This window comes from Drosophila subpulchrella, chromosome 2R, assembly GCF_014743375.2.
Source record: "Drosophila subpulchrella strain 33 F10 #4 breed RU33 chromosome 2R, RU_Dsub_v1.1 Primary Assembly, whole genome shotgun sequence".
NCBI classification, from domain to species: Eukaryota; Metazoa; Arthropoda; class Insecta; order Diptera; family Drosophilidae; genus Drosophila; species Drosophila subpulchrella.
In genome coordinates, this window is record NC_050611.1 from 15,356,850 (window position 1) to 15,368,919 (window position 12,070).

Here is a 12,070-nt window from a genome sequence, read left to right on the forward strand (position 1 = left end):
AAGGCAAAAGATCGGATATGGAATTTTTTAATAAGTTAACATTGGCCCAAGTTACAACTTCATGTTTCAAATGAATATGTAATAAATTGTTTTATTGTGTAACTAGATTATTAATCTGGATAACAAGTCAATAAATTCGGTTAACATCATTTATCGACACACAAATACAAAACACGATTATATAGATGGATCAAGGCTATTCGGAAGTATAGTTTGTTTGTACTGCATATAAAAAGGAAAATATTGGAGATTACCATTAAGAGATTTCGTGTAAATATTTTTTTCAAGGATTTTTGCTAACTTAAAAATAAAATCTTTTTTTAAGAATATATTGTTCGCTCTATCCATTCTTCCAATGTAAAAGTGGCGGTTTCGTTCTTCTCAGTGTCTCGCTCTTTGAATATTTCTGTGGAAAAGATTATATTAAAAATTTGAATTACATGTGAGTTAAAATTTTTTGGATTACCGATATATGTTTTGATTTTAACTGCGCACATGATAAAATCATCAAAGGCTATTTTGCCATCTCGTGAGCCATATCGATGACCCAAAACATTGAGAACGCGATTGTTTAGATGATAGCCAGCTGAGTTAAGAGCCTCCCGGAGCTGGAAACCAGACACTCTGCCTGTATTTTCAACATCGTAGACTTTGAAGATAGCCTTCCATTTGGCGATTTCTGAAAGCAAGGTTTCGAACTCTTCGAATCCCAACTTGCCAGACTTATCGGCATCCAACATGGCAACCATGGAACGACAAACGTCTTTGGAAAAGCCATGAGTCTCGTCCACAATTGCTGGAAAGATATGTTGCTACTTATAATTTTCGATCTAGTTTTGTTATGATGTTTTGTATCTCACCGTTTGCTGTTACTGGGCCACCATTGTTTGGTTCATCCCCCCCTATTAGCCTCTTATTCGACTGATCACTCATTCCCAACTGCTCCTCAAATGGCGTTCCTTTCAAAAATGGTCCGCAAATCAAGGACAAAAGTCCACAGGCGCCGCCACCATCCTCACCAGGACCTGCAGCTTGGGTCTCAAATGCCATGTTATTGGAGAAGCGGTTATAAACAACAGGTTTGGGTAGATCTACAAATAAAAAGTTCTTGAAATGAGATCTTTCAGATGTTCAATTTCATGCCTACCATCTCTCATCGAATGATCCAAAATGCGTTTCAATTCCATCCAATCAACTTCCATGTCCTTGCCGGCAATGCTGTCGAACAATCTTCGAAGGCTCTCCTTCTGAGGATCCATAGGCTTGGGTGTTGGAAATCCGGGTGTTATCTTTAAAGCGAAATACCTAATTAAGCGATCCTATTTAACAAAGACTACTTACCGTATCACCCTTGTTGGCATAACCCACATGATCATCATTCTCTCTAAATGGGAGTGAAAAGCGAAATGATTGATATTGAAATGAATGAGAATTAAACAGGTATAGAAAATCAAATGGCTTTGTACAAAACTATGATCAAGCTCAAGGATTTATAATGGCCTAATGAGTATTTAAAGCAGACTGTGTGGGTTCATTTTAAAATAGTATAATACGTTGTTGTGGGAGTTTCCTTTATTTTTACTTTAATAAATATATTATTACATGACAAAAATACAATTTAAGCAAGGGTTAAAAGTAAACTATTAAAATAAAATTTTTTAAAAGATCTTGCTAAATTTCCACCGCCCCTTAATTCCTGGTGAGGTAAAATAAGAGAGAAGTAAAATCCTTTCATACTGAGCAGACAAAATTGTTTTAATACTTTCCATGTTGCAAGTTGAGTTAATTAATAAATTATCAGACAAACGGACAGATCGCTAAACCGTACTTAAGATAAGTATTTCGAAAGTTTCAAGAATACTGAGCGCGTTAATCTCAACTATATTTCTAAAAGAGTAGATAAACATAAAAAAAACCATCATGCATTTCTGTAATTTTACTGTCGGGAATGTGTAGAGGGTAAGAGAAACAAATCTAGTTTAACATTTACTAGCACTAAAAATATAGATAAACCGTAGTCACATACCACATATTGCACTTTAGAAGCTTTAAGTTATTGAAACCCCGCATTATTTCTAATATACAAACTCATTATCATTTTCTACATGTACGCACTCCATGTTATTTTGAGTTTCAGAGAACACTCGAATGATGAACTCTCCCTCCTCGTTGGGATCGAAAGTTGAAGGCACAATCAGGTAGTGACCAGGAGGCAATTTGAAGCGAGCGCATACCTGAAGAAATATGCAATTATTAAGAGAATGAAAACCTTTCTAGGGACTAGCCAATACATACTTCGCGAGTGTTAATGAAGTGAGGCGATCGGCCCACAGATGACTTGTACCTAAAGAAGTTCAGACCCTGTGGCCGGTTTTCTAGTTCGTGATCATTTAGGCTATAGATAGCGAAACCAATGGTCAGACATTCCATGCCCATATTACGTTTGGATCTGCGATTCTTCTGCATCAAGGCCACAATGACTGTGCATTGTCCCTCTTCGTCTTCCTCGTCGGGATCGACCAGCGAGATAATGTACTGGGGATTGTGCCAGAAGGTGTCCAGGAAATTGCGACAGCCACCAGCTGTAACTCCGGGTGTCCATTCTCCCTCGTACATGGACATCTCCCACTTACGCTTGCCACTCTGCTGTTGATCTTCGGTCAGCGAGTCGGGGGACAAATTGCAAATCTGAAAAATCATTGCCTTTTTGATCATATTCCTTATTAAAGTAATTTCCAACTTTCTACCTCTACGCGATCGAAGTGACTGAGGAAATCTTGGAAGGACATCCAGAACTCTCCATCTCTGTCGAATGTAAGTCCTATTTCCGCCTTCTGATCCTCGGGTATGTACCGCCACTCCGGGGAGCTATCACTCCAAGGTCCATTCCATTCGGCCTCATTGCCCCAAGGATTACGCATTCTTATCATAGGGATCTTACCCTGACGATTTGGCGTTACTATGTCAATAAGGCAAACCTGTAGGAATCACTTTGATTATTATAAGGTTCTCAACGTAAACAGTATCATTACAAACCTTGGTAATAGAGTAAGCATGACCACGAATCAAACCCTGAGGTGTTTCCGCCTCTGTGACATTGGGATCTGGCTCAATAGAGCAACCCATCATGGAATTACGATCGGCTGCCTTTTGTAGAATGGTGAAAAGATTGCCGGGAGCTTCTTTAAGATCGTACCACTCACTAACGCCACCCGTAAAGTCCTCCATGGCTTCACAAGTACTGCCTCCCTTCAAGGCCTCGTAGGATCCATGAAGTCTGGAAAATACAGAATATTAGCAAGCTAGAAATTAAAGGATGCTATAGTTATACTTGGCATAGGCCTTCTCCAGCAGGGCGCTCCAGAACTCGTTCTTTTCCGTGGAGTGCATGTACATAAGCTCTCCATTATAAGTGGGCAAACGGTCATCAATAATTACATCCACCCATTTACCTTTTGAAATTTATAGAAACGTTAAACTAAAATATGGAAAGAGAGTTTTTAAGTTATATTACCATACTGCCAGAAGCGGAAATGAAAGATGCCAGCATAATTCTCCTCGAAACTCTGTTCCGGTGGTATCACGCGGAAGAAAAGATTGGATTCCTGGGTCAAATTCGCAGTGGCAGCCAAAAGCCAGCTGCAAATGATATTTTTCAGTTGTTGTTATTTTTTAGTAAGATGTTATCTTACCAATCACCAAGTTCTCCTTGTTGGACATCGAATCGGGAAAAGCCCTCCACAAAAAACTGGGGATTCTCGGCAATTTCCTTTTTGAAACAAGCCATTATATATCATCAGAAATTAATGTGAAAATTAATAAACTCACATGAGGTCTCAGCCATTCAATGTGACGATCTGGGCGTCGAGAAAACTGAAGGGACTCGTTTGAAGCCGGGAACAATGGATCTTCGAAGAGCGATCCGCTGGCCAGGCAACTATTTAAAATAGTCTCATAGTCCTGCACCTCGGAATATGGCCCCAGGTTCGAGCTCTTCTCTCCCAGCTAAAAAATACAATACATTAATGATATGAACCTTAAAAAATATAAGTATGCATTTAGAGAAGAGTAGTCATTAGCTGTATGTACACAGTATATTTGTGTAATGGAGTTTTGGAAACGAGGAGGATGCTCTGTACACTTTACATGCGAAAGAAAAACAACACAAGGACAACACAGTACGACACTTTGGCAGCACATTATCCTCGGGGGGGAATCATGTCAATGCCATTACGATGACTGGATTTGGTACTTACGTTCCCGTAGTACAACGTACTACTACTTTGAGATTGCAATGGTTGCTAATGTTTGAGTGGAATGTACTTGTTAACATGCATATGGATTTCAATGGATTGTTTTTGTTTGTATAGTATAGACCTCTGTAAATAAGTGATGATAACCTCGAGGGTCAACTTACAACTCTCATGTTCTTGATGCTGGGCAAAACCCTCTTGGTGTCGGCCTCCTTCTTGATGAAGATTTCGTTGATCACCGATCCAACCACCTCCTTGGCCGCCCCCATCGCTGCATCTCCGGCTGCATTGAGGAACTCCTGTCCTGCTTGCCTCAAGAATCCCCTCAAGTCATCCATCGTTCAGATATCTAAAATAATAGTATTTTTTGTCAAGGTGCCGCCAAAGATTAAAAACCCATTCGTATATATTTAGTGTTCAAATATCTGATATCTAGTTAGCAAAGTCCATATTTATATCGCCCATATTTACTTATTTGCCTCGCGCTGGAATTAAAAGCACACCCAGAGACATAAATATGGTTTAACGAGTATTACAGAAGCCTTAATATTCCCAACGTGACAAAGACTCGACTTAAATGAAATTACTTTAATTCACGCAACGAGCATTAGCATTTAATCAAACAAAAATTATACTTTGGAGACCAGAATTTCTCGGTTCGCACCCAAATATAATTCACACGTTTCCACATATAAAACGCTGAATTTATACATATGTATCCCATATATATGCTATATTGTGTGACATCATTCGGAAGCATGAAATTCTCTAGTGACTCAAAGGGTGTGCGCTATTCGGGAGATTGGGCTCCATTTCTTAGCCATATAAAGCGGTGAATTCGACATTGAGCCAGGAACTACTATATATGTACTGCATAGGGTAGGTATATAGGGTATATCTCTGGCGCAATCGTAAATTGGCTTTTAATTGGGGCAAAATATGCTAGTTGGGCCCCATCTACTATTGTATTTGCGGGCATTGGTAAGTCTACTGCGAAATCTAAACAGGTTTCGGTAATTAATGCATTCTTTAGGCCTGGCTCATACTCATTCCCGTGAAAAGCATATAGTGGTAAGAAAGATTCATCGAAAGCAATAGCTAATTAAAATATATATTCCCCCATTTCCAATGGACCTTGATTGGCCCGAGAGAACGATTTCCGAATCGAATCACGCACTTTCACTCCCCAAAATCACAACACAATAATATAGTAACGGATCCGCGTACCTTTCAACCAGAGAGACTCTCTACAAATATTTATATCTGTATCTAAACACCTGACTGCCGGCACTGACTATCGAAAATTTTAGTACTTTCTTATCGAACAATCGACAAGTTCTTAGATATGTAAATTTTGTGTTTTTATTTCGTTGTAACACCCTTTTTTTAAGAATAAGTCACTACTAAAAAAAATTACAATTATAAGTAATAACAAGGAATTTATAAAATGTTGGCAAACTGATTTCAGTATGGTTCGAGTTTCTGCTAATGTTTTCATCTCTAGAGAGTATTCGCTATCTGATACTGCACACTGCCAAAAAAAATTTTTTTTACAACTATTTTTAATTACAAAGTCTTATCCTTATTATTCAGAATATGATGGAATTTCGCGTTTTTTTAAATTAGAACATGGCTGCAACCGCCGTTTACACCTAAGCAACAGCATAACGGCTGTCATCAACAATTCAGTGATGACAGCAGCAGGCCGTTATTAAAAATTCATTGATGACAGCAGATAGGCTGACATGAAAAATTCATTGATGACAGAAGCGGGCTGTAATCAACAATTCATTGATGATAAAAGCAGGTTGTCATCAACAATTCATTGATTACAGCAGTCCGGATGCGCCACTTAGCGAGTACACCCTCCCCCATTAGCGCATTCTGCCACCAACCAATAAAAAATCCTTATCGATATTACTTCAAAAATCGAGTAAATGCCCACAAAATTAATGCATTTATGTTTTTTTTACACCACTGCACCACGGTCACACTCGAAGCGAACTATCGATAGTTTGGATTAATAACAGAACGCCTTCTGAAATCGAAGTCGAAGCGAATATCGAAAACGAAACACATCAGGCGGGCGAGATTTCGTGAAATTCAGCATTTACAAATTGTAAGCAGTGGTTTTTCGTCGAACCCATTAACCAATTAGTGGGTGACTCAAATTAGTGATAGTTTTAAATGAAGGAAATGAGAAAATATTCCCAAAAACGAAGCCGCAGAGCGTCCATCGATTTTTTCACGGCATTGCCGGTGATGGGAGGACGCCGTTGATACACACACACGCACAGACTTCAATGTGTGTGTATATGGCGCGGCGCTTGTGTGTGAAGGTGTATTTGTATAAATAATATGACATAATCGACGTGTGCGGCTTAATTGACATAGTTTTTGTGCGAAGAATACCTAAAAGTGCGACGAGAGGGCCGAAATAGCCACTTTTTGTGGTCAAGGTGTCGGAAAGGACTTCACCGCTTTTTTCTCCCCACTCTTTGCTCCAAATATTCGTTGCTCCCCACACACTCTCTCTCTCTCTGTCTCTCTTTCGCACGCATACAAGCGCGTATATTTGGGCGTTGCAGGATGAAGTTCTCTCTCTCGCTCTCTTTTTCGTATTTTAAATATATTTGCGCAATTTCAGCGGTTTTTAAACTTCATTCGTTTCGATTGTTTACCAAATTTAGTTAACCCCGTTTTAGAAGCCAGTTTGTCCGAGAGTTAGTTGCTTTTTAGTGTTTTTCAACATCTCTAGTTGCCCGCCGCCTTCCAGTTCGACTCTCTCTGTCTTTCCCTCTCTCTCTCTCTCTCTCTCTGAATGTTTCTCGCTGAGTGCCGTTCTCTTTTTCGCTTCATTCTTCGTTCATTTCTCAACGTGCGCTGTTCGTCGGACGTGTCCGTACGATTTTGGATTAAGTTCTCGTAGGCAATTCAACAAAAAAAATAAAAAATATTTATTTGCAGCAGTGCGCGGTGCAATTCTTCAAAGAATCAACAGTGCAAAGTGCCGTTAGTAGCGGCCATCTTTGAAAAATATTAACAGTTATTTGGTGTAGTGCAAGAAGCCCCGAAAACAAAAATACAATTATTTTAAACAAATTTTATTCAAGGCAATAAAAAGTTAAATCTATTAAATTCTCTTCCCCTTTCCCTCCCCTTTTACCACTAGTCTCTTTCTCCCCCTGTGGCGTATGTGTGTTTGTACGATATAGCAGCCGAAAAACGAAAACCGAGGTGCGAGAGCGAGAGTACATATAAAAAAAACGCGTGCGTTCCTCCTCTAACATATAGTGAGTCGTATTTGTGACCTGTGCCTGTGTTTGTGGCCACTGGAGGATCAGCGATTTAACGAAAAATACCGGTAAGTTTTTCTATGTTCCACGGGTTATGTGTAATTAACCCGTTAAACATTAAATATCCCCTCGTGCCCTGCATTCGTTTTAACCGTTATAACGATGAGCCGCAATTCGCCCGGTGACGCCATCTTTTGTGCTTCTCTAATAAGTGTTGTTTTTGTTTTTTGGGTTTGGTCAAGCACACGCAACACGGTGTGTGTGAATGTGTCTATTTTGTTGTTATGCTTTAAGCACAGTGGCGCAGCTGAAGTACATTTAAAGGGGGCTTGCTATCTTATTAATGCTAAAAATAATTAGAATAATTCAAATGCATTTATATAAATATAAATATTTTGTTTTAATTTTGGGGTCACTATGTCTGTTTATGCCCCCCTTCCTCCGCCCCTGCTTAAACTTAATGTTCTAGCCACTTTTCTTCTCTCTTTTCTTTTTTGGGTGGGTGTGCTTGTGTATGTGTGTGCGTGTGCTTTTCCTTTCCTTATGATTCATGCTTCTTTCTCCCTCCGACTTTCTATGCGCTTGTCGGATTATAAAAAATAAAATACAGTTGCACGTCATACGGCTTTTCGATTTTCGCCGCAGATTTGATTAGATCTTTATTTCATTTTCTTAGCCATTTTTTGTTGCCACTTGCAAATCTTGGGAGTGTGTCTAATGCACTTGGCTGACTGGGTTGGCTTGTCGCTAATAAATCGCCTGCTGGCGCGCATCTGTTGGCAAGTTTCGTGACCCACTTTTCCTCCTTGGTCTCTCGTCTTTCAGCAAAGTAAATAGCGAAAAGCAGCAACAAGTGATAAACAGATTTGTAAATATTGAAAACTTGTTTATGCCATTTGCCAGTGCAACCCAATGCCTGCAGACGAGATTTTATAGGTGCCCAAGTGAGTTCTGGCAAGCTGGTTTGATTTGCTATTTTTATCAATGTAAATTTTCTTGTAACAACGAATTTGTCAATCTTAAACAGATATTTTTGTATCAAGTTGTAAGATAACAAATATTTGCTTAAAATAAAGTAATTTGTAATCCTTTTGTAAGTTAATTTATATCCATATCACTGTATCCCAAAACTTGTGTTATGAAATTTTATCCTTAAGTGACAATTATTTGCATTTCAACCTTAAAGAACCATTATCTTTATTTGGAATTCTGGTTACGAATAGAAGATGACTGTATTTTTAAAGGTGCGAAGTCATAGAAGTTGGATTGTATCTGTGCTCTGTGGCAATCTTATCGGAACCTTCGCTTGGTTACGTTTTCTAGTTAGATTGCTGTTCCGATACAAGTACAATGTACTTAGTACATACATACCTATATCTACATTACAATAGAGCAATAGTAAGCATTCTTAGTTACAAGGATTTTTCTCATTGCCAGTAGCTAACTAACCGTTCTCTTTTCCTTTGAAAACTTTCTCTAATTTGTATTATTTCCTGTAGTACATACTCATCATATCGAAATCTCGAATTCCGCTACTTGAACTACCTATTGTGCGCTACATGACGTCATTTCACACACATAAAAAAAAGTAAAAAAAAAAATGAAAATTTGCTCTTTTTGTTTGCTGGCTTTTGTTGCTAATTCGAATTTACTCATACACACACATGGACAGGGGCTTTATAATTCATTGCTTATGCTGCCTCCCCCTTTATCACCCCTTATCATTTCCACTTGTGCCCGTGTTTTTTCATTTGTTGCTCTTGCGCTGTTGTCCGTTTTCAATTCGCAAATTAGAATGACTCGTTCGTCGAGGGTTTCAATTGAGGTTTGTCTTTTATTTTTTTTACACACCGCAAGTTGCATTGCTAGAATTTCCTAAAAAACTTTCAATGCAATTACTTAAAAGACCGAACTGAAAGTTAGTGTAAAAATTACAAAAAAAAAAACAGGACAAAAACAGTTGTTTCCGCTATGAATTAAAAGTGACAAATAAAGAAAATCATAGTATATAAGTATATGTATAAAATCTTAAAACAAAGCCTAACTTGCATAGAAAAAATGTTTGTATAAAAATTAAATATTTTATCCCATCTACATATTTACATTTTATATTGAGCTACTATTTTTTTGTGTGCCTCATTCTGGTGGGAGGAAGTGCATAGTTAAAACTGTAAACAATTGTGGAGGAAACTAACCAACAAAAAAAAATGTTTGTATGGAAATGAGACGGAAATTAGAAATTGTGAGCCCCCGAAACAATAACAAAAACAAAAAGATAAGAAATGCACTTCAAACAGACGAAATTCCAAACTTTCTAACCTTTATTGAGGCGTGTCCGTCAATGCAAATGCATTTTGATGGGCCAAACACTTTTAATGACTTTTGATTGGGTATGAGATATTGTTTACTCAAGCGTGTGTGCTTATCAAAATTCCCACTGACGTCACATCACCGGTGATTAATTGATTTGAAAATGGTTAGTATTAAACTGCATTATTTTGATTAATGGAGGTGGAATATCTTTCCCTTTTCGGGCTAGTCTGGCAACTCTGGCTAAAACGAAAAACAAATTTGTCCCAAAGCGAATGCTTAAAATTTATGGCTCCCCGAAAACCAAACATAAAACAAAACAAAAAAGTGTACTCTGTGCCCCAAAGCAAACTGACATGAAGATGCAACAGAGTGAGACGGGGAGAAGAGAGAGAGAAACCCTCGCACATAAATAAATAAAAGAGGCGTACGTGCCAAGCTTCAAAACAGAGACACATAAGCGAGATTAAAAAAAGAGAGATGTTGCTGCTGGCTAAACAACTGCAGCTCATCAATAAAACAGCAAGAACAACAATAAACCAGGCGCTGGAACTCGGCTAAGGAGAGAGAAAGAGACGGGTGCAGGGACAGCAATAACAAATGTACAGTTGCAGAAGCGCAGCACAGCCAACAACAAACTGCCGCAACACAACATAAATCTTGGAAGAAAATAAAAAAGGAGTTGACCGCATAGCGAAGCTTTAATACCCTTTATAGGGTTTGCATGGAAGAGACTCTTTTGGAACCCAATAAGTTATAGTGGTTTTTGTTGTTTTTCAAAACTACTGAAACTAAATATTTAAAATCGTAATGTTTGCTTATTTGGAAACTAAACATATATAGGGTTTAGGGACAGATGAAGATTTAAACCCTTTATTGGGTTAGCATGGACAATACTCTTTTGGAATCCCATAAAAATCTTAATTTTTGGATCTTTTTTTTAAATTACTGAAACTTAATATTTTGAAACTAAACATCTATAGGTTTTCTGCAGTTTGATTGGATTTACGAAGCCTTTATAGCTTTTATAGAGTTTGCATGGACAATTCTTTTTAGAAACCCCTTAAGAAATCCAAAGTTCCAAGGTTTTTTAAAAATATTGAAACTAAATATTTGGAATATAAATATTTGCTTACATCTATAGGGCTATAAATATAGTACATTTTCTGTAGTTTTCGGCAAATTAAATAGATCTATCACTTGTATAAAAAGATATAATGTATGTAAGAAATAATCTTTTGTGGACTTTATGTTCTTTTTAATTTACACAAAACGTATCCCTAATACTAATTTAAGAGACTTAAAGACTAAAAGTATTGTTAACTGGTCCCATTGAAAAATACCTTTCTTCGAAAACAGAACAAATATTATCATAGTATGTTTAAGGTTGTGAGAGTATTATTTGAAGTGCAGTCACCGTGTTTGTCACTGCCTTCTGTTGTTATTTCAGCTCAAAAAGCTCGGAACCCGCAGAAGGAAAACCAAACAATGTGGATAATTATATCGAAAATGTTGGGGAGCGAAGCAGAGAAAAATGTAGACAATTTCTATAAAGATGGGAAGACAGCGGCGGTGATGATGATGATGGAGCTGTGTGTCTGCATTTCTTGCCTTCTTTAACATTTCTTGCTGGCATTTCTTTATCTGCGCTTGAACTTCAATTGAATTGTATCTTCTCGCTGGGTTTCTTCCAACTCTCCGCTCTTTCTTCGTATACGTATGTATATACAAATGTCCCCCCCTGTTGGTCGAAAGTGATTGAAAGCCTGTTATTATGGCGGTCTGATCCGAGTGAACTAATTTTAAATTGGAATTTAGGCTAATTTCGTTCTCTCCCGTTGTGTGGGCGTGGGAAATGGGAACCCGTTCTTGTTGTATTCTTTTTTCTCGTATCTTAAAATTGCCACAATTTGTTGTAATTAATGTAAATACTATGGAATTAAATGTAATTTGGTTTTGTGGCTTACAAACGTGACAAGTGGCTGACCATAATACAGTAAATGGCATTGCAATTGCTCTTCCGCCGACTTTTAGTTGGATATTCCTCTTCTAAATGGCTGGCTAACCCACTTTACTGGGCACAAATGTCAATAAAAAATCTGGTTTTCAAACCACTTCTCTGCATTGGAGCATTGCCCAAACAATAAAGCTCTATAAAAAGACCATCATCATTATCATCGTCATATAACAATAGAGCTGGAGCAACAATAA

General features: G+C 37.9%; 2 protein-coding genes across 12 annotated transcripts in view; one reads left to right on the forward strand and one right to left on the reverse strand.

The window, feature by feature from the left end:
- Positions 1–64: 64 nt before the first annotated feature.
- Positions 65–5,541, reverse strand: LOC119549132 (calpain-A). Of its 2 annotated transcripts, XM_037856902.1 has the most exons (15): positions 5,481–5,541; positions 4,418–4,602; positions 3,829–4,005; positions 3,693–3,769; positions 3,515–3,639; positions 3,332–3,452; positions 3,037–3,277; positions 2,748–2,978; positions 2,296–2,688; positions 2,116–2,234; positions 1,342–1,384; positions 1,148–1,289; positions 861–1,091; positions 467–796; positions 321–406 (listed from the first exon to the last, which is right to left on the reverse strand). In XM_037856902.1, the coding sequence occupies exons 2-15, from the start codon at positions 4,589–4,591 to the stop codon at positions 321–323; spliced, it is 2,490 nt and encodes an 829-aa protein (XP_037712830.1). In that variant the 5' UTR covers positions 4,592–4,602; positions 5,481–5,541. The 2 variants fall into 2 exon arrangements, with proteins under 2 accessions (XP_037712829.1, XP_037712830.1); XM_037856901.1 differs by lacking the exon at positions 5,481–5,541 and having other exon boundaries at positions 65–406; positions 4,418–4,591.
- A 697-nt stretch (positions 5,542–6,238) lies between these two features.
- The window catches only part of LOC119551897 (protein hu-li tai shao), a 30,628-nt gene continuing 24,796 nt past the window's right edge, over positions 6,239–12,070 (forward strand). For 8 of the 10 annotated variants that reach the window (XM_037861502.1, XM_037861503.1, XM_037861505.1 and 5 more), the window contains exons 1-2: positions 6,239–6,372; positions 7,426–7,617. The gene's annotated coding sequence lies outside the window, so the exon portion shown is untranslated. Of the gene's footprint in view, positions 6,373–7,082; positions 7,179–7,425; positions 7,618–12,070 lie in introns of those variants that run through there. The other 2 variants (XM_037861500.1, XM_037861501.1) reach the window with 2 other exon arrangements.